The following is a 20,548-nucleotide window of genomic DNA, read 5'->3' on the forward strand; positions in this document are numbered from 1 at the left end:
AAGAGATGTTTTATGCAACGTGTTCTGGAAAATTTCAGGGTTTTATCAATTTATACCGGATTAGGACATTACGCGTCAGTAACTAATACAAATTTGTATAATTAAAAATATCAAAAAACTAAATGTATTTAATTTCTTCCTCTTCCAATATTTCATATTTGGAGTCATTTTCCCCTTGTTCATTTTCATTAGAGGAAATTTCAAATAATCGATCATTTTTTTTGGTCTCGACGTTGGATTCTTCATTCATTTCAATTGCCGGTTCCTTATCGTTCCCTTTGGTTGGTTCGACGATTGGTTCGGTAACATTTTTTTCCTCGGCTGGTTCGATTGTGGATTTCTCAACAATTGGTTCCGTCCCGGGTTGTTCCTTAGAGTGACATGATGCACAAGAAGGTGATGATTCTGAAGAAGTTGATGAAATGGAAGATGTACATTCTGCCTTTGTAATTCCTGCCTGCTCAGTTCCTAGTGGCTGTATTTCTTTCCCTTCGGCCTTTTCCTTCTCCCTTTCTTCCTGTTCCTTCAATTTAATAATTTCTGTTTGCAAGTAGTTTCTATTTTTCATCAAAAGAATCTTTTCCTCACCGATCAATTTATTAATTTGGAACCTCTTAACCAATGCCTTATTTTTATTAATTTCGGAAACACGCAAATAATCAGCTTCCAACACATTACTCATCTCTTGGTAGTACCTAATCTTCTCATCCAAGACATCTATCTGTTTCTGATACCATTGATGCCTTTGATTGTAATTTGCCATGTTTTCCGCATTGTAACTTTTCAACCAAGCATCATGTTCTGATTGCACCTGAACTAAACGATCATAGGTCTCCTTGGACACGATTTTATTTTGGTTTTCTGTCAATTGCACTAGAATCTCGGGATTCTGTGGTGTAGCGATTGGGTACTTTGGTGATGGTGGGTTCATCCCTCTATGAAATTGTTCTTGTTCCGTAGGTGGAGTTCTTTTCTTAGAGTGTTCGTAATAAACTTTGGGGTAAATGTTTTGTTGTTGTGGGTAAGTCCTTGCTGTTGAAGAAGTAATTATTCTTTGGGAGTTTTTCAATCTTTGCAAATTCTGCTCTTTCATTTGTAAATTGAATAGATCATTTTTCTGTTTTTCCTCTTTGCCCTTAAGAAACTCTGGTGTCACTATATTAGGGTTTCGTGATTCATATTTACGTAGGGATGGGTGCCTTTGTTGTTTCATGTGATACAAATAATTAGCGTAGTATCTATTATTCATCAAAGGTTCCCTGAAAGTGGAAACAAATCTTGCGTTCGGGGTTAATGATTCCTCGTTTTCTACAGCATTGAACTGAGTAATATGGGTTCCTCTTCTTCTGGATTCGTTCAATTCTGTGACGTATTGGTCGTAGAATTGATCAAAATGTTCTTGATCTAATTGAATAGTTTGGGACCTTTGCTTTGCCGTAATCATTATATGATTATGTAAGTGGAAAGGTGGGAGAGAGAGGGGGGTTTGGTGTGGGTGAGAAAAGGGTTAAAATGTTGTCAATGGGATATTGGAATATTTTCCATTTTATACGTAATTGAATACAATGGAAGGGAAACGGGAATGTGTCCAGAAGGGCGACGAGCGGCGCTACTTCCAGTTTCCCTGACGTTTTCCAATAGCAAGCAGCCAATGAACAACTACAAGAACTCTAACAAGGGTGAATCTGCAACACCCACAGGGGTAAGCATTGCACTTCGTCTATCCATTTATAAGGACCCAGTTTGCCCATGTCAGACGTTCCCTCTTTTCCTTCTCTCTCTCTCCTCCCAGCTACAAACAAGTTAATTAATAATTAATAACTATTACTGCTATAACACACAAGTTTTTACAATACAATGCTCTCGAAAGTGGATAACACTCTCCGTTTCTTTAATGGTATTTTTTTAGTGTTGGCAATTGCCTTCATTTCCACATTACTAAGCACTCAAAATCATGGTAGTTCTCGTGTGAATTACTGTATGTTTGCCGCTGCGTTTGGTCTATTGACTGATTCATTTTTCGGTATGGCAGCCAATCTAATTGATTTTCTTTCCTCCTGGCCCATCATTTTGTTTGTCTTTGACTTTTTAAATTTCGTCTTCACATTCACCGCAGGGACCGTGCTTGCCGTGGGTATCAGATGTCATTCATGCAATAACAGAAGATATTTGGAAAGTAACAAGATCATTCAGGGATCAGGGATCAGATGCAGGGTGTCACAAGCCGCAGTGGCCTTCTTCTATTTCGCTGCCTTTGTATTCCTTGCAAAGATGATCATGTCTGCCATAAGTATGGCTTCCAATGGTGCGTTTGGTTCGGGATCGTTCATGTCTAGGAGAAAGAGGAGAAGTGGTGCTGGTGTGGGTGGTACTACGGGTGGTGGTGTTCCAACTATTTCAGAAGTTTAGTTTTATTTGTAATGGAATTTTTTTTTTTTGTTTCCTTTAGTTTCTTATTTCTATTCTCTTCTATCTTTTATGATGATTATTATATTTGTTCTATCTAATTAATACTTTTAATCCTTTGATTTGATTTAATTTAATTTAATTTATTGAATGAATATTTAAGTTACTTATGCTATTTTTTGTTCTTTTTGATTGTTATTGATGCTAATTCCTCATCGAACGGTTTCAAATTTTTAATGTTATTCCAGGGGACGTTATTCCATTCGGGATAATCTTGTAACCCGAGGATAGAAGTAGACCAAATACCCTTATATTTATGTGATACGGATGAACCCAAGGCTCTCTTTTCGTTCCCGTTTTCTCTCTTGGCATCTTCTTGTTTAATCTTCAATTTAAACAGTGGGTTTTCACGAACAGGGTACATAATGGGTTTGTACCCTGCGAACAAAATCTCTTTGGACAGTTGTTTCGTTTCCAGATACCTTGTCATGGGTACCTTTGGTAGTTTCCTGAAAATATTATTTGAGTATTTGAAAGCGGGCGTGGTGGATGTCGCGGGTGCACTCGTTGTTTGTGCAGTAGTAGAGGACGACGCCTCGGGTGCCGCGGCGGAGGCCTGGTTTTGGGAGGCCGGCACGCGTTTGGATGGATGGTAGTGGTAGCTATAGTAGTTTCTTGTCTTTGTCTTGTTCTTGGAGGCGGTTGTCTTTTGTTGTTGTTCCCTGAGGAGGCTGTTGATGGTGGAGAATAGTCTTATTCTTGTTGCGGGGAGGACTGCGATGTTCTGCGGTGTTGCTATTCTGATCATGTTTGAGATTGCTGGTTGACTGATTGACCCGGTGTGTTCATCCATGCATTCATTCATTCACTCATTCATTATATATGGATTTTGGATTTGGGGGGCGGCAGCCTCTAGTTAGTCCGAAAGGGAGAAGAAAACACACAAAGCGAAGAATAGAAAAATGGAAAGCGGGGTGCGGTGCGGCCCTCGCCGGTGTTATCGGACGACTAGTGGGAGTCCGTCCGGAGTTGTAATTCCGCTGCCGTTGCTGGTGGTTTCAGGCGCAGTCCGATATATTTCTCTCTGAGGCCAACGACGTAATACTCCAACGCTGTCGGATCCCAGCTTGAGTTTCCCTCTGTCTGTCTGTCCCTTTCCCACTGCAGAATGCGCGTCTCCATCTGCTCACCGCTTAAGCTGCCCGCATCGTCGTTGTCAACGTCCTCGCCTGGCAACAGTCCATACCGTTGCGATACGTAGTCGTGGAACACGGCCCTTCTCTCCCGTGCGGTGAAGCGTTTGTAGTAGAACAGCAGCCGGGACACCACGGCACGCAACTCTCGCCTGTCCGGTATGAACTGCTTGATGTGGTACTGTTTGAACAGTGGGCGATGTCCCCTGAGGATGTCGTCCGCCACGGTGTCTGCGTTGATCTCATCGCGTAGTTGGTACATTATCTCCGATAGATAGTGGTACTTGGTCGGCTCGTAGTCATCGTCCTCTGCTTCTGACTCGTCTTCTGGCAATTGCGCCACTTTCATCGCACACCAATCTTCAAACATCTCTTCCCGCTGAGTGTCGTCATGGACAAGAAAGTAGTCAGCCTGATTAGATATCTTGCGGCTTTGCAATGACCAGGTGGAGTATACGTCTAGATTGAATGATTCAAACAGATGGAATAATCGGTCTTTGACATCTTGTTCTTCTTCTTCTTCTTCCAGATTATTCAGTAACTCAACGGTGTGATCATCCTGTTCTTCTTGTGGTAGTGCTTCTTCTTTCTCCGATTCTTCCTCTTCCGCTTCCGCATTCAATCGCTCTAGTTCCATCGCATCATTCAAAATCTCTTGCTTTAAAAAATTTATATCCTGGGCAATATCATCATATACGCCCTTAATATGATACCGATCATCTCGGAACCCTCTCGTCATCCCAATAAGCAGGATTATCTTTTCTTTATCCATCAATTCAATTATTTTCTCATTATTCTCTCCCATCTTCTTCGTCCTCGTCTCCAAATAACTCTTTTCATTAACGGAATCATAAAACAATTTACCTCCATCACCCCGAATCAACAAATACCATCCATCAAACAATTCAAATGCAAATTTCACCTCTTTATTATCACCGGGTTCTGGTTTTTCCTCCTCAACGGGTTTAGTCCATGTAGTCTCTTTAGTCTTGACGTTATAATAATATTTACGTCCATTGGGAGCCTTATACTCCCTCCACAGTTTACCTCGATTCATGATTCGGTTGTCCTTCCTTCTACTTGACACTTTTTTTTACCTTCCACTACAAATTTTTTCAGTGTATTATTCTTTTTTCTTCAACAACATAGGGTAACCAACCACCCCACTAAACAATTGAAAAATTCCAAATCCTAATGAAAGCCCACTCTCATCCACCCATCACAACCACTCACCCCCAACAATGAGATCATTCATCACAAACAATGACATCCCCATAGGTTACATAACGCCGAAATTCCCCTCCCTCTACTGGCCCATAAACAACAAAAAATACGACATAACATTCCTTTACAACATATCAGACATATGGAAATTCACCCTCTACTGGACACTAATATTCAACGCAGCATTCTACGGAGCCGCAGGACTCCTAGCAAGTTTCTCCCATAGGAGGACAGGCGGAGGCATCTGGATCATGGTCATTTACTTGACCTTTGCTGGAGTGCAAGGTCTGGCGATGGGTACTATAATGGGGTTTCTCATTGGTGCCATTTATGGAGCAGGATTGTTCGCTATGTCAACGTGGATACCCCTGTGTTGTGCCGTCGCACAAATTTTGTTCGATGTCATTATGGCTTATTCATCGGTGTCAGGGATACTGTGACGTCGTTCACTATATTCTTAATCATGGCATCACGACGCATACACGTATTACCCAGACTTTTTCATTCTGACATAAAGATCCTATTGTAATAATTAAACAAAATATTTAGAGTCTGTAAGTTATTAAACATTAAAAGACCGATCATTTTACTCTTAAAGTATTGAGAACAGCTTCGAAAATTTACAATTGTCATGGCTTATAGTAAATATCCGCAATATTATAAGCAAAAATAGAAGCAGCAATGAGGAAACTCGTGTACACAAAAATGTTATAAAATATAAAACCCTCGCTAAAACAAGAAGGGAATGTTACCCAGAAACACCAGATACTAGTTGAATACCACAATAGTACCACAAACACAATTGAAAGGATAAAATGAAGCAGGCTGTATGGCTTGATTCTCTCCGAATAATACAAATAGATAAGCCAGGTGGGCGGAACGGCAAGGAGGCACATGAAAAGGGCCATGCCTATAGCCCACGGTTCAAAACGTGCCTTTTCCTTAAACCAGTTGGTTACTCTTTCTTTAATGTTTTTGATGTAGCCACCATCACTTTCCAAGTCATCAAACTGTAGGTCCAAGGAGAATATATTTGGATCTTCATCAGGATTAATTGTCGTCATTTGAAATTCGGTAAGCTCTAAGTTATGATCGTGTTTCTTCAACTTCGAATGCAAAATTCAAAGGAAAGAAATATGTCGGGAATTAGAAGAAGGGAAATGCTAATTAACACAGCACTTTCATAAGTGATATTAAATGAAGAAAAAAAAAAAAAAGGTCAGGGCAGCATAAGATTGTCATTTTTTGCTCGGACAATGAAGAAAACTTTAAAAACACCGCGTCAGACATGAATTCTCCGAAAATGTCAATGACATGAAATTTTCTAATCTTTCTAGTGCAGCTTGTTATTTTATATTTCTTGTTATAGCGTAGTTAGTTTAAAAGTTTATTGTTTCACCGATAATTTCTAATGGTTTAAAGCGTCGAATCTATTTATATGCTTAAGAATTCTATTAATACAGTGTACACATTCTCCGTCACGTAAATGTACTGACCCCCTATCTTTTGTTTATTTCCTTGTAATTGAATCTTCCGTTTCAATATTCCTCATAACATTTTACAAACGACTGTGGGCTTTCTTTTAGCGGTGAAAAGGTGGTTTGGTGTGCCCTTTAAGGACTTGAAGCTCAAAACCATCCTCCACTTCCTAAGTATTGATAACTGAGTGAGTGTTGGTTGGGTATTAAATCTATTCGGACTTGTTGTTACCCCCAATCAAAGACATTTAATTTGTGGCACATCTAGTTGGTCTGTTTCTCCTTCATGTCCATTAGTAACATGATAGAAGGCTCCTCAACCACATTCTGGGCGGCATAAATATCGCACAAGTACCTTCATTTTACGATAATAACTAATGCAATAATAAGTACATTATTCCAAACAAAAAAATACAGCAGAGAAGTATACAAGGAGAGAGAAAACCTCCTTAAAAGTGGTAAGCATTAACGATGTAAAAACAAATCACTCACAACAATTGTCGTATAAGCAGGGCTAAACAAAAGATCCAGCACCCGTATCCATTCTCTAATATTTTCTGTCAATATAATGTGTCCTGTGGAGGTTTTGAGCCCTTGTGACTCGGTGTTTTTTTTTTCTTATTAGTTTTGTAATCGTCAGCTATATCTGTCAATGACATGTAACGTTATTATGACGTTTTTAGATACAATAGCTGTCATGCGGGTAACCACGTGCCATCACTGTGCCTCGATTTTATCTTTCACCTATAAAATTAAAAATTAAACGAACGTCGAGCCAAACCTTCCCATCAGAGCTTAAAACACCCCACAGCAACAATTACCAATGTCCGCATCATCCATCAACCGTTCATTAGCCACTATTAGAACCGAACTGGACTTCTTGAAAGAATCAAACGTGATCTCCCAGGAAACGTTCGACCAGATCACTAGCACGTTACCTGTCAAATACGATCCAGATGCATCAAGAGCCCCATCCATTCACAGCAGCAACAACAACCAACCACAAGATCAAGGTAACGAATTTGTAGAGGCAATCTATCCATTTGAACCCCAACAACAGGGAGATTTGGCCTTGAAGCCTGGTGATAAGATTGAAGTCATAGAGAAACCATCACCAGAATGGTTCAAAGGTCGTTGCAATGGTCAAACAGGGATGTTCCCTTCAAATTACGTGAAACCAGCATTTTCTGGCTCATCTGGTTCTGTTAATAAAGTGGCACGTCCTAATGGCCCACCACAATACCAAAACTCTTTGCAAACACAGAATAGTCACACACCATCTTTCCAACAACCTGCTCCCTTCCCACCCGCATTAACAAACTACTACCAACAGCAACAGCCACAATTTATCCAAACCCCACAACAACAGCAACCTCAACAAGTTCAACAGCAACCAGTCCAACAACAGCAACCTCAACAGCAAGAACAACATCATAGTCACCATGGATTGAAGAAGTTCGGCAGTAAACTAGGTAACGCCGCCATTTTTGGTGCAGGTGCAACTATAGGGTCCGACATAGTTAATAGCATATTTTAATTTTTATTACTTCCAAACTGTTGTTCTTTAGTTCGTTCATATGTGTGATGATACCGCATATTAATAATATTAATAATACTTAAAAGAATATATTAAATACCTAATTAGACAATATAACTGAATACATATGCTTATATTTCCTTTTCCCATTCATAAAATGTATTTGTCATACACATTATGAATTCTCGTTATCACATTTAGTCTACCATTCTTACCAAGTGACATATCCATTAATTCTTCCACATCCCTATTCCATTCATTTCGTCTGGATCCAGGAACAATCAATCTACCCAGATTTTGCATATTGGAAATCTCCATGGATAGCAATCCTTGATTTAATAAAATTTCACTATGATAATCGATATTAACGGTGTAACATTCCTCTTTATCAAAATAATTTAATATCCTTTCCACATTATTCATACTAATACTCAGAGCGTCTTTGCATTGACTCAATCTCGACCAAAGGGTGCCCAATTTAATTAACTTCCAGGCACTAGATCCCAATACATAGATGATTAATACTGCAGGTGACATCGCCACCACACTAAACACCAATTGTTGCGATTTCAGCATCTTATCAATACCATTCAATGCCAATGACCCATCCACTTTAGTCTTTTGTAATTGAATCAGCAAGGATCGGACTAGTCCACCACTGATAATATTCTTCATTGGGTGATGTAATTGATTCTCATAGATTTCCATAAATTGCGTCAAGTCTCCATGCTCCACTTGTTGAACCAATAGCTGATTATCCACTGTGGAGGAGGAGGAGGAATTCTCAAGGACAAAGCTGACAATCATTCTTGTGAGGGAATTCATATCTGAATCTAAAGTTCCATGGGACATCACAGCAATAGAACTGGAGTCATCATGCTTCACAGTAGCCCAAATGTTTTTCATGGGTACCCAACACCAATTTATTACTAACCCTTCCATGAATTCAAAAAGGTTTTCCTTCACAAATCTCAGTATATCCATTCGGGAATTCCATAATAGCATAATTGAACTGGGTCCATATAATAATGTTAATAACATAGTGGGCCAATATCTTGTTAATCGGTTTGGTTTTCGTAACTGCGCCAAGGGGTGCATTTCTGTTTGGTATTCTTTTGTCAATTGAGCTAATTGGATCATATCATTGTGGACATCACTTGGTGACGAAACAAATTGGAAAAACTTTTTAAAGGGTGCCATTTTACGCTCTATAGTTGCGTTCGGGTTTGGTTCAATATTTGTAACAAGTTCTCCAAACTTAGTTGTCCACGCCTTTAATAAAACACCTGAATCATCAATATGGTTAGTTATATCTTGATTAATAATGGATTGAGGTAACTGGAAAAAAACTTTATAATTTGGTACCAATCCAACAAATTGATACTGTTTAATCATAAATAACCGATTTAGCCCAGGTCTTAAATCATCCATGAGATCTTCCAAGTTTTTACCCTTTTCTCTTAGCATGGGGAAAATCCGTCTAACAAATTGGAACCCCCTTTGAGGAGTGGTCTGTAACCCGTACAGTAGTGTGCTGCTAAGTGAGTTCTTGACGTTATTGTAGTATCGTTGTGTCTCATATCCATTAGACAATCTTATTAACGACTCATTAACAATCGTGTAGAAGTAGAGCACCATGATATAACTGTAAATCTTGTCAGTAATTGAATCGGAGAGGGTTGATTTTCCATCTGCAAATGGTAATTGTTTCAATATTGTAATAATTTCATCATAATTTATTTTCAATATTGTAGTTTTTTTCAATTGAGAGTCCTGTTGTATCTTCTTAGTAATCGGTAAAACAATCTCTCTAATCCTCTGTAGTTGTTTTTGAACCACTAGTAATTTATCTTTTTCCGTATCTTCTTTGATATTAAGGGGAGCTGCCTGAAATATTGTTTGTAAACTTAAATCAATAGATTTGAGGGAATCTAAGATTTTGCCATCAAATATCATTCTCCCTAAAATGTCTTTTATCGAATCAAAAAGCGAAAGCCAGTAAATTGATTGAAGTAAGCACTTTTTTGTTGATTCTTCGGTTGATACAAAGTTTATTGGAACTTTCTATGATGTTCAAGCAGAATATACTTTGTTAACGTTATTCCCTTAGAATGTGCAATGGTTACATTTTCCCGAAAGTCGCGAAACAACTGGTAACTCATGATGATAAGCTGATTTGAAAAAGCGACACAGTTCCGAGAGACAGAACTTAAATCATAGCGAGGATTTTCAGAACTCCAGCTTTGGAAACCTTTTAATCAAAGAGCAAACGCAAGATGAAACTTTCAGAATTTGCTGACATGTTTTAAAAACGAAAGTAGATAGTCGAACGAAAACTAAAAAATTGTGAATGCGATTGGGTAGACAAAGTAGAATAGATGGATCACAACTTTGTCATTCAGGTAAATTTCTTCTAAAGATTAACCCAAAGATCATCCACTAAAGTTTTTATATACATAAGATTTACCAAGAAGAAGTGTTTAAATATTGTCTAACTGCTGGAAACTGGGATGATCAGCTAGTGATAAGGTCTAAAAGGTGAATGGTATCTACTAATTTGGTATGAAGCGACTGAACTTCTCCCCCATTTATGGGGGATGAAAAGAATGTAGATGAGCTAGAACTATATAATTGTTCGAGAACGTCTTCTCTCATATATAAAATTTGCATAGTATATCGCATTGTACAAACGACTGCGTGTCGGTCTAATAATTCTTTCAACACAATTCTCTCCATTTTTAAATATTTGATCCCTTATAGATGCCTACTTTTATTGGAACTCATTATTTTAAGCGGTGTTGATCAACCTCCAATGGTTAACGAAACAAGGAAGAAGACAGTTAGCCATATGAACTATTAAAAAAACATTCAATTCATCAGGAGATAAATTTTCACCCTTTGGAAAAACTAAATAGTTGATATTAAGAATATCTTGTAACACTAACCAACCTCTTTCGAGTATAGGTCCTACTACAGCGAGCTTCCTGAAATAATTGCTTGACATTTTCCTTGAGGATAAACAAACCTAATATCCCCAAGAATGATGGATGCCATTTGGTTCTTAACTTTTTCAATCTACTTCTTGTTTAGAGATATTTTGTCACTCTAAAAACTTCAAAAGGATTGGTGATATTTATTTATTTTTTCTTTATTCAGTTAACAATTTCAGTCTTGCTTTCAAAATTATTTATAATTAAAGAAACTTTTGAAAACAACCACAATTACCTACAAATTATTATAACTACTGTCACACCGCTTAAAATAATGAGTTCCAATAAAAGTAGGCATCTATAAGGGATCAAATATTTAAAAATGGAGAGAATTGTGTTGAAAGAATTATTAGACCGACACGCAGTCGTTTGTACAATGCGACATACTATGTAAATTTTATATATGAGAGAAGACGTTCTCGGACAATTATATAATTCTAGCTCATCTACATTCTTTTCATCCCCCATAAATGGGGGAGAAGTTCAGTCGCTTCATACCAAATCAGTAGATACCATTCACCTTTTAGACCTTATCACTAGCTGATCATCCCAGTTTCCAGCAGTTAGACCTGGAGTTTGAAAACCAAGATGGCTTTAAACATTTATTCAAAAGACTTGCTTGCCTTTTCCTTCTCTTCTCATAAATATATTTTATATTGTTTTTTCACTTTTTTTTTTTATTTATTTATTTAGTTAACTATTTACTTGTACTGTTTAGTGACTTCATTTATTTTACAAAAGATGCAGGCATTCTAATCTTCAATTGCGTCAATTGAATAATCGAATTTAGACAACTTATGTCTTAACTCTTTCCCATAATATGAAAATGCAAATGGTAGTGCGATCATAGCAGTACAAATGAAAGCCAATAACCATGAAGCCCAATGTAAACCTAGCTTGTGATACATTTGAGTAGTAAATAATGGGAATGCGGCACCACCGGCTGATCTTAAGAAAACCTTAGTAGCCAATGCTGAAGATGCATATTGCACATAACAATCAATAATGTAATTGTTTAGTGAATAATAAATTAAAACCATACCGAAACCGAATGGCATACCTGAAGATGCAGGAGCCAACCACATACGATGATTGTATGTAGTGGCACCTAACATCCATAATGCAATAGCAGCAAAAGGAGCACCAATCTTGGCACCTAAAAGACGATCTTCTGGAGTTGGTTTACGTGTTTTAACTAATTTTAGATATTGACTTTCACACCAAAAAGTGGTTAACACCGCAAAAGAGGCACCAATTAAAATAGGAATAAACATTAATCCAATCATATTATCTTTATAACCGTACAATTCACCAAAAATGACAGGGTATGCGAAGAAGAAAGCGTATAATAGAGAGTAAATTAAACAGACGTAGAAACATGTCATGAATAGAACTGGTTCGGTAATTGAAAATTTTAATGGTCTGATGACACATGCACTCATCATTTCATTAAAAGTGATCCCCTGGGCTTCTTGTTCAGTCATAATCTTAGGATTACCAGTTTCCTTTCTCAATTTAGCAGCACGACGTTTTAAGATCACTGGGGCATAAGTTTCTGGAATTGCAGAGGAGATTATCCACATGACACCGGCAAAAGCCATATTAACCCAAAAGATTAAATCCATTCTCCCTGTAGAAACACTAATAAACCCATTGACCAATGGACCAAAAACAGGACCACAGTAAGGGGAATATGCAAAGAAAGCAATAGCCTTACCTCTTGTTTCACTAGGAAACATATCAGCGATAGACCCACCGACTAGACAAAGTCCCGAAGAGGACCAAACACCGCATAAAAATCTGCATGCTAGTAAACACCCTAAATTTGGAGCTATAGCACATGGAATATTGAAAATGACATAAAGGCCCATGGAAAAAAAATATGCAACTCTTCTCCCATAAAGATCACTAACGGGGGACCAAAGTAAAGGTCCCACGGAAAACCCAATCACCATTAAAGAACATGATAAAATGGCAGCTTCTAATGATACATGAAACTTCTTTTCGATTGTACCAAAACCACCAGTGACACAAGCAGACCCGTAAGCGACACAAATGACCAGAGTGGAAAGTAAGATAGTATATGTCCAACGAATCCAAAGGGGCCAATTATGTGGGTTTGCTGGATCGTTTGTGACAAAAGTAACGAATTCAATTTCTGGATCCAGATGATTATCTGGTTCGTCTTCTCCGGTCTGTGTCGAAACAGAATGTTGTGTTTGTGTGGTTCTTAATTTATGTAGGAAACTTTGCGAAGAAGGTGATTCGCCTTCACCTTCTTCATTTTCAAAATTAGATCCTTCAATTTGTCTTGTTCTTGTACGCGAGATGGCACTTGAATTCCTACCAATGGATTGTAACGTTACGACTGGGACCAACCCTGTTGGAGTTTCCATTGTATATTCTTCTGGGAAGATGGCAGGCTTCTTAGAACCTTGGGGTGCATTAATATCTGGAAGGGGAGCTTCTGAGGTCATCCCCATGTCTTGTAATGTCTTTGCCGTTTCTGTTCTCGTTAGATTTAATTGGTTACCCCTAGAATTTGCCTCTCCATCAGCAGTATACTCCTTGGGGACGTATTGTTCCGGTGCTTGACTCTCGTCACCTATGGACGAGCTGCTACTATCGAATGACTTGATTGATTGTTGTTCATTCATTGTAGCAAATTTTGTTTTTGTTTTGTTTTGTTTTGCTTAGCTGTTATTAGTTATTAGTTATTAATTTGTGTGTTGTTTGATGTAATTCTCTATTGTCTCATGCAATGAGGGGGGTTGAGTATATATGAATGAACGCTAGCTAGAAAGAAATAAATTTTAATGAGACTATGCGACTTATGGTTCTTTAAAGGAAAAGATTAACTTTAAGACTATCCCTGCTGATTGAACGCTGGATCAATTGATTATATATCCTGAATCAGGATGGAGCTGAAAAATTAATTCACGTAGAATCAGTATCCCACTTGTTTGTTGTGCAGGGTCTGAACAGGACCCGGCCCAATCGCAGCGCTGCATTCACGCGGGATTTTCTGTGCCAGTCGTAATTAGCGCACTGGTGCTTGGCCCAAAGGGGGAATTAACGACCAAAGGGGTAATGCGAAGTATCGCAATCGAGCGATATATATAGACCTTGTGTGTATACCCATGGTTGATGGCTAATCAGCGTTGTTTGAGCAGTATTGGGGTTGTTCGGTAGGGGAGGCATATCGGTGATGTTAAGGTACGCACTGTACTCTACATTCTTGTTCTGAAGATATAACTGGCCGTGGCCGTGCGTCGATTGGCCACTTGGTCATTTGTTCGACCAATTGATTGGTTGTCACCGACCCAAAGAACATTATATGTATGTTTTTGCACCCTTGTGACTATTTAATTGAGTAATTAATCAACACTTGAAATGTTGGTCGGCGGTTGCGTACTAGTCCTTCCTCGAGAACAAAGCCACGTGACCTCGGAGTACGATTCGTTTATCGCGCTTTTCACTCCTCGAGGAAAAATCTCCGGATCGAACGGCAATATCATTTCCTGAGTGGGTACGGTCTACCCGAGGAACTCAATAGTCAGTCGTTGGAGCCACATTAGACTACCGTACAATGAATCGTGATAAATACCCCTCGAGGAAGCAGAATGGCGCGCATCTTTATGTAATCACGTAGTAAGCGTCACATGCCCACATATATATATATATATATATTATTATTATTAATACGTCGTGGAACGGTTATCTTGTTAATCAGAGAAAAAACACAAGGAACCAAATGTAACCAACGTTTCAAACAACAATGATATCTTACAAATTATTAAAATTACAATTATTACTAATACTATTACTACTGCAATGGACTACAGCTAGGGGAAATAGTCACAACAAGAGGTCTTTGCCTCTATTAGACCCAGAAAAGGTTACTAACGAAACGAAAAGTCTACCGAATAGAAGCACCATACCCAACTACATACTGGACAACTGTCCGATGGTGCACCTTAATAGTGAGGAAAAATATTACCCAATTGATATAGTAGAGTTTATCAAACATTTTAAGTTGACAGACGCACACAATAACACAATAAGGGAGAATCTGACCATACAAGACTTGAAACCCATATATGTCACTCGGTTTCCTAATGGTACAAAACAATATATTCCCAGTTCAGAGACATTCCTCACATGTCTGGATGATTTTACGAAGGATCCTTCCTGGATCTTTGGTAACAAACCAAGCTTCGACACCGGATACATTAAAAATTCACCATCACTATTAATAGTCGTGGATAAAGGTAATGGATGGGTCGATGCCTTTTGGTTTTACTTCTACGCATTTAATCAAGGTCCATTTGTCATGTCAAGTGGTCCCTGGGGGTCTCATTTAGGAGATTGGGAACACACATTGGTAAGATTCCACAATGGAGTGCCCAAATATGTCAGGTTAAGTGCACATAGTGGTGGTGATGCTTACCGTTTTACCAGTTTAGAAAAACTAGATACCATGGGTGGAGTGGAAAGACGTGTCATCTTCAGTGCATATGGTACACATGCCAATTATGCCTCATCAGGTCAATTCTCTCATGATTTACCATCTGAATTATTTTTCATGCCCTTAAGTGATTTCACTGATAGAGGTAGGATTTGGGATCCACTTTTGAATTTTTACGCTTATAGGTTCGATGGAGTTTCATTTTGGCCCCAAGGTGAAAGAGAAAAGGAATTGGGCGTGGAATGGTTATATTGGATGGGTCGTTGGGGTGATGAACAATTACCATTGACGGACCCAAGGCAAACTTGGTTTCCTATTGTTCAATGGAAATACGTGGTGGGACCTAAGGGGCCCCTCTTTAAACAATTGGATAGGTTGACCATATGTGGTAATAATAAATCAAAGTTTAGAGGTGGATGCTTTATTAGAAAATTAATTAAGAGAGGTAGTGGGTTTGAAGCTACTGAAGTGGAAAACACAGGTGATGGATGTGGGGTACTATTATATAAGATTAGACCCAAATGGCTAAGAAGCATCTTTAGATTTTTTCTTTGGAGAGGAATCGTATGCTACTTAATGGATTATTACACGGGGTGACTTAAGGACTTTAATTCTTTGATATAGATTTTGCATAATTTAAATATTCTTTTTTCAAATAATTTACCTAATAAGAAACTAATACTCATATTCCAAATATACATCAAGGAAGTAGATACAGATTTACGATCATAAACGGGAACTAACACTCTCTGTATTCTATGAATGTTTTTACCATATCCCGTATATATTTTTTACAAGAAATGATTGCTGTTGCCAATGACATTTTGATTTCCTAAATAGATTCTTTACTTTTTCGATATATGTTCGGGGGCATATTATGACGAACTCACCACTAGCGGTATCTTCCCAGAGAACCGTACGTAACAAATTTCTATCAAAAGACTCATCTGAGCAGAGGACCTTTGGCTCTTATGCTTGCAACCTCCACTGTCTCTTGCAACTAACGACGGAGTAACACCAACGGAAGCTGTTTCTCAATATCTAACTTTACGTAAATAAAGGGAAGGATCTAGAAATTTCTAAGGGAACGTCATAGAACGCGTTAGAAAAAAATAAATTAGGCGCTTACTTGCGCTCTGAAAATTTTTGAAGGAGACATTGGGAAGAAGGGGATCATGGCAAGACTTATATAATAGAGATTTATCTCTCTTACTTGTTAACACTCAAATTATTTCCTAAGAAGGCCGCATGAAATTAGCATTTTACAGAGAACTCCAACAAATAAATCATCATGCTATCTTATTTATCCAGTCCGGCTACGTTTGCCACTTTGCCCGTTTTCCAGAACAATTTTTTGCCAGATAACCTAGATGAGCCACAGATGAAGAGGAGGAAGGGAAACCAACATCAGACGTTTATTCCTAGACGTAAGAGCAAGAGACAGGCAGATCCTTCAAAAGAGTTGAAATATTCTGTAGCGAAGACGAATTCTGGTTACATATTGAGCATTCTCAAAAGCGTACCCAAACGCATTCTCTCCAGAGAAATACATAAACAATTACTTGAATTAAGGGAACAGTATTATCGTCCAGTGTACCAAATCGTCGAGGATTTTGCCGGAAATCAACTGTATATGGAGGAAACACCAGATGAAGATGCGCTACTGGAAAGTGTGCTACCCCATTTGAATATGTCATTAATTAGAAAACGAATTACAAGGGAACTTTTCCAAGATTACGAACTTGAATTGAACCACAGAGGAGATGAAATAAACGTGAGAAGTGCACGCGATAATATCTCTAAAGATTTTGAATTGGATGCAGTTTTTGATGATGCGAAATTGTTAGGATTCAACATGATCGAAAATAACGAGTTTGCCGTTATGAAAATTGAGTTGTTGGAAAGAAGCAAGTCGGTGAGGAATATTGAAGTACAATTCGACAGTGCGCGCTCGTTTGCAAAGACTCAGGCTTCATATGTAAGCATGATACAGCACACTCCACTACTGGAGGAAATACCCGATGAAGAAGTGGAGCGATATCAAACTCTGCTCGCTGCGGACGACCCCAGTAGCACCTCTATAATTAACGATATATGATAAGTAGACAGACAAGACAATAGATATTCAATTTGTGTCATGCTTGCAAAGAACAAAACCAATTGCGCCACTTTGGTTGGCCAGAACTGACGCGTGTCGCCAATTGCAAATTTCCTAATCGGGACAGTGGATCGAAGTTGGCGCGTCGGGTCTTTTTTCTTTTTTTTCCTTCAATGGTTGAAAAACTAACAACAAAAATAGAAAGAAAGTACAGAGAGGGCTTTGATCGACAAAGGTCAAGAAGTTTCAGGCTGCAGAACTCTTTATAACTAATCACTACGCCTGGAAGATCAGCATTCATTGAATCTCATTGCTCAGTCTAAACCGGAAAACCTACTACTATAAGAAGATAAAAAGGACCAAGCATGGCGATCAGGAATTTAACAGAATCGCATAATGTTAGTGCAGTGAGCCTCGGGAATCAAGAAGAATATGATGACTCTGAACTACAAGTGGATCAACATCAACCATTCTTGAACGATCAAACTATGAATTTCCCAAGAACTAGCAGAAGCACAAAGCCATTCTTAGGAAGCGATGAAGAACAGGATGATGACGATGAGTTAAGGTCAGACACTTCCTCCATTCATTATCAAAACCGAGAAGATAGCAATATGTCTTTGATGCATAATAATTCAGAACTACAAATAAACAAGAATCCAGCAGCTGTATCAGAATATAAAGGTTATTATTCTAAGAATGGAGGCAGTAGTAATAATCTAGCTCCAGATTCTTCATTTCTCTTACCCCCACAGAGAGGTTTACCATCCTCCACATCTTTAAGTACGGGGATATCCACTAATGATATTCTTTCTCCACCTGCATTCGATAGATATCCATTAGTTGGTTCTCGAGTCACTTCCATGGTGAATCCGAATTCTCAAACGACCAACGCAAATTCCAATATTTCATCGCCTGGTTTACCCTCTACAGAATCATTTGCATCAAGTAACCCCTTCATTGGTGAGCAAGATTTTTCACCATTTGGTGGTTATCCAGCATCATCATTCCCTCTATTAACGGAAGAGAAGGAAAATGATGATTATTTACATAACCCTGATCCAGAGGAAGAGGCAAGATTAGATAGAAGGAAATATATGGATGATTTCAAATATATGGATAAGAGATCCTTTGGTGGTCTTGTTGGTGTTGTATTTCTTATCCTCGCGGGCGTAGTGATATTTGTCATTCTACCTGCATTAACTTTCACTGGGGCTACTGAACATGGGAAGGACACTCAAGTGATTCAATATTTAACACAATATCAATATCCACAATTATCCGCTATAAGAACGTCGTTAGTGGATCCAGATACGCCCAAGAGTGCATATTCAAGACAGGCAAAGGACGATTCTTATTGGGGGCTTGTCTTTTCAGATGAATTTAATGCTGAAGGAAGAACTTTTTACGATGGTGATGATCAATATTGGACAGCTCCAGATATTCATTACGATGCTACTAAGGATTTAGAATGGTATTCTCCCGATGCATCCACTACCGTGAATGGTACATTACAATTAACTATGGATGCATTCCAAAATCATGGATTATATTATAGATCAGGTATGTTACAAAGTTGGAATAAAGTATGTTTCACTCAAGGTGCCTTGGAAATTTCTGCAAATTTACCTAATTATGGTAGAGTTTCAGGGTTATGGCCTGGGTTGTGGACCATGGGTAATTTAGCTAGACCTGGGTTTTTAGGTACTACGGATGGTGTTTGGCCATATTCATATGATTCATGTGACGCTGGTATTACACCAAATCAAAGTTCACCTGATGGTATTTCTTATTTACCAGGGCAAAAATTAAGTGCATGTACTTGTGATGGTGAAGATCATCCTAATCCTGGTGTTGGTAGAGGTGCTCCTGAAATTGATATTATTGAAGGTGAAGTGGATACTACCCTTGGTGTTGGTGTTGCATCTCAATCTTTACAAGTGGCACCATTTGATATTTGGTACATCCCCGATTATGATTTTATTGAAATTTATAATTTTACTACAACTGTGATGAATACATATTGTGGTGGACCCTTCCAACAAGCTGTCTCTGCAGTGTCTACATTAAATACCACATGGTATGAATTTGGTCCAGATGGTGGTTATTTCCAAAAATTTGCCATTGAATATCTTAATGATGATGATGATGGTTATATTCGTTGGTTTGTTGGTGATGTCCCCACCTTTACCATTTATGCCAAGGCATTACATCCAAGAGGTAACATTGGTTGGAGACAAATTAGTAAAGAACCCATGTCCATTATTATGAATTTAGGTATTTCCAACAATTGGGCATACATTGATTGGCAATACATTTTCTTCCCTGTGACCATGTCGATTGATTACGTGAGAATATACCAACCTAATGATACGCAATCAATCACGTGTGATCCCGAGGATTACCCTACATATGATTACATTCAATCACATTTGAATGCATATTCTGATGCCAATTTGACAAGTTGGAAGCAAGCTGGTTACACATTCCCTAAGAATCAATTAACTGGGAATTGTAAGAGTTCTAAGTTTAAGGCTTCGTCATGATGAAAATGAAATGAAACAAACGAAAAAAAAAAAGAACAAGACGCATAAAATAGGGGATGGGAATGTTATGTTAATCTGCCATCAAGAGACACACCGACAAACACACTTGGCATTTATCAGAGAATGAGAGCACCAGTACAGGTTACAGCGTCTCGTCTCGTCTCGTCTCTCCGTGTTTATAGAGTTATATAGTATAACATACGTACGTGCGTATATGGATAGATATGTACACGACCAAACGATATCAGTATTATTAATAAGGTTATAGTGAGACCCTTGGTTGTCCAGACAATGTCTGTGTTGTGTCACCGGTGAGGGATTTTCGGCAGTGGAGTCCAGTTCGTTCCAGCTTCCCAGCGACTCATCCAGGCATTGTTGTGCTACCCCAGCACCCTCTTCACGTTACCTTACGTAACCCAGGCAGACCGGTTAAGCGGCGTGAAGCGAAGCGAAATTAGGGGGCCGATACGGAGGGTAATGTTCAGGGGGGAACCGAACCTGTTCTGTTCTGTTCTGTTCTGTTTGGCACCTGTCTGTCTGTCTGTCTGGCACACGTTGTGGTGGGATCTCCCTATTTCTCCCACCGCCTGCCTATAAATACCTTTTCC

The 20,548-nt window shown here is 38.6% G+C and overlaps 11 protein-coding genes across 11 annotated transcripts; 6 read left to right on the plus strand and 5 right to left on the minus strand.

Moving 5' to 3' along the window:
- Positions 1-118: 118 nt before the first annotated feature.
- NCAS0F03550 (uncharacterized protein) lies at positions 119-1,444 on the minus strand (the record flags this gene model as incomplete). The annotated part of the gene is made up of 1 exon (XM_003677144.1): positions 119-1,444. The coding sequence occupies one exon, from the start codon at positions 1,442-1,444 to the stop codon at positions 119-121; it is 1,326 nt and encodes a 441-aa protein (XP_003677192.1).
- A 413-nt stretch (positions 1,445-1,857) lies between these two features.
- NCE102 (Nce102p) lies at positions 1,858-2,409 on the plus strand (the record flags this gene model as incomplete). Its single annotated transcript, XM_003677145.1, has 1 exon — positions 1,858-2,409. The coding sequence occupies one exon, from the start codon at positions 1,858-1,860 to the stop codon at positions 2,407-2,409; it is 552 nt and encodes a 183-aa protein (XP_003677193.1).
- A 169-nt stretch (positions 2,410-2,578) lies between these two features.
- Positions 2,579-3,271, minus strand: SUE1 (Sue1p; the record flags this gene model as incomplete). Its single annotated transcript, XM_003677146.1, has 1 exon — positions 2,579-3,271. One exon carries the CDS (start codon positions 3,269-3,271, stop codon positions 2,579-2,581), a length of 693 nt encoding a protein of 230 aa, XP_003677194.1.
- A 143-nt stretch (positions 3,272-3,414) lies between these two features.
- Positions 3,415-4,656, minus strand: URN1 (Urn1p; the record flags this gene model as incomplete). The annotated part of the gene is made up of 1 exon (XM_003677147.1): positions 3,415-4,656. One exon carries the CDS (start codon positions 4,654-4,656, stop codon positions 3,415-3,417), a length of 1,242 nt encoding a protein of 413 aa, XP_003677195.1.
- A 184-nt stretch (positions 4,657-4,840) lies between these two features.
- MAY24 (May24p) lies at positions 4,841-5,263 on the plus strand (the record flags this gene model as incomplete). Its single annotated transcript, XM_003677148.1, has 1 exon — positions 4,841-5,263. The coding sequence occupies one exon, from the start codon at positions 4,841-4,843 to the stop codon at positions 5,261-5,263; it is 423 nt and encodes a 140-aa protein (XP_003677196.1).
- A 1,861-nt stretch (positions 5,264-7,124) lies between these two features.
- PIN3 (Pin3p) lies at positions 7,125-7,838 on the plus strand (the record flags this gene model as incomplete). The annotated part of the gene is made up of 1 exon (XM_003677149.1): positions 7,125-7,838. The coding sequence occupies one exon, from the start codon at positions 7,125-7,127 to the stop codon at positions 7,836-7,838; it is 714 nt and encodes a 237-aa protein (XP_003677197.1).
- Positions 7,839-7,988: 150 nt separating this feature from the next.
- Positions 7,989-9,794, minus strand: NCA2 (Nca2p; the record flags this gene model as incomplete). Its single annotated transcript, XM_003677150.1, has 1 exon — positions 7,989-9,794. The coding sequence occupies one exon, from the start codon at positions 9,792-9,794 to the stop codon at positions 7,989-7,991; it is 1,806 nt and encodes a 601-aa protein (XP_003677198.1).
- Positions 9,795-11,580: 1,786 nt separating this feature from the next.
- TPO3 (spermine transporter) lies at positions 11,581-13,485 on the minus strand (the record flags this gene model as incomplete). Its single annotated transcript, XM_003677151.1, has 1 exon — positions 11,581-13,485. One exon carries the CDS (start codon positions 13,483-13,485, stop codon positions 11,581-11,583), a length of 1,905 nt encoding a protein of 634 aa, XP_003677199.1.
- Positions 13,486-14,606: 1,121 nt separating this feature from the next.
- TDA6 (Tda6p) lies at positions 14,607-15,893 on the plus strand (the record flags this gene model as incomplete). The annotated part of the gene is made up of 1 exon (XM_003677152.1): positions 14,607-15,893. The coding sequence occupies one exon, from the start codon at positions 14,607-14,609 to the stop codon at positions 15,891-15,893; it is 1,287 nt and encodes a 428-aa protein (XP_003677200.1).
- A 694-nt stretch (positions 15,894-16,587) lies between these two features.
- Positions 16,588-17,394, plus strand: CUR1 (Cur1p; the record flags this gene model as incomplete). The annotated part of the gene is made up of 1 exon (XM_003677153.1): positions 16,588-17,394. The coding sequence occupies one exon, from the start codon at positions 16,588-16,590 to the stop codon at positions 17,392-17,394; it is 807 nt and encodes a 268-aa protein (XP_003677201.1).
- A 365-nt stretch (positions 17,395-17,759) lies between these two features.
- KRE6 (beta-glucan synthesis-associated protein KRE6) lies at positions 17,760-19,940 on the plus strand (the record flags this gene model as incomplete). The annotated part of the gene is made up of 1 exon (XM_003677154.1): positions 17,760-19,940. The coding sequence occupies one exon, from the start codon at positions 17,760-17,762 to the stop codon at positions 19,938-19,940; it is 2,181 nt and encodes a 726-aa protein (XP_003677202.1).
- Positions 19,941-20,548: the final 608 nt, after the last annotated feature.

Source organism: Naumovozyma castellii, chromosome 6 (assembly GCF_000237345.1).
Source record: "Naumovozyma castellii chromosome 6, complete genome".
NCBI classification, from domain to species: Eukaryota; Fungi; Ascomycota; class Saccharomycetes; order Saccharomycetales; family Saccharomycetaceae; genus Naumovozyma; species Naumovozyma castellii.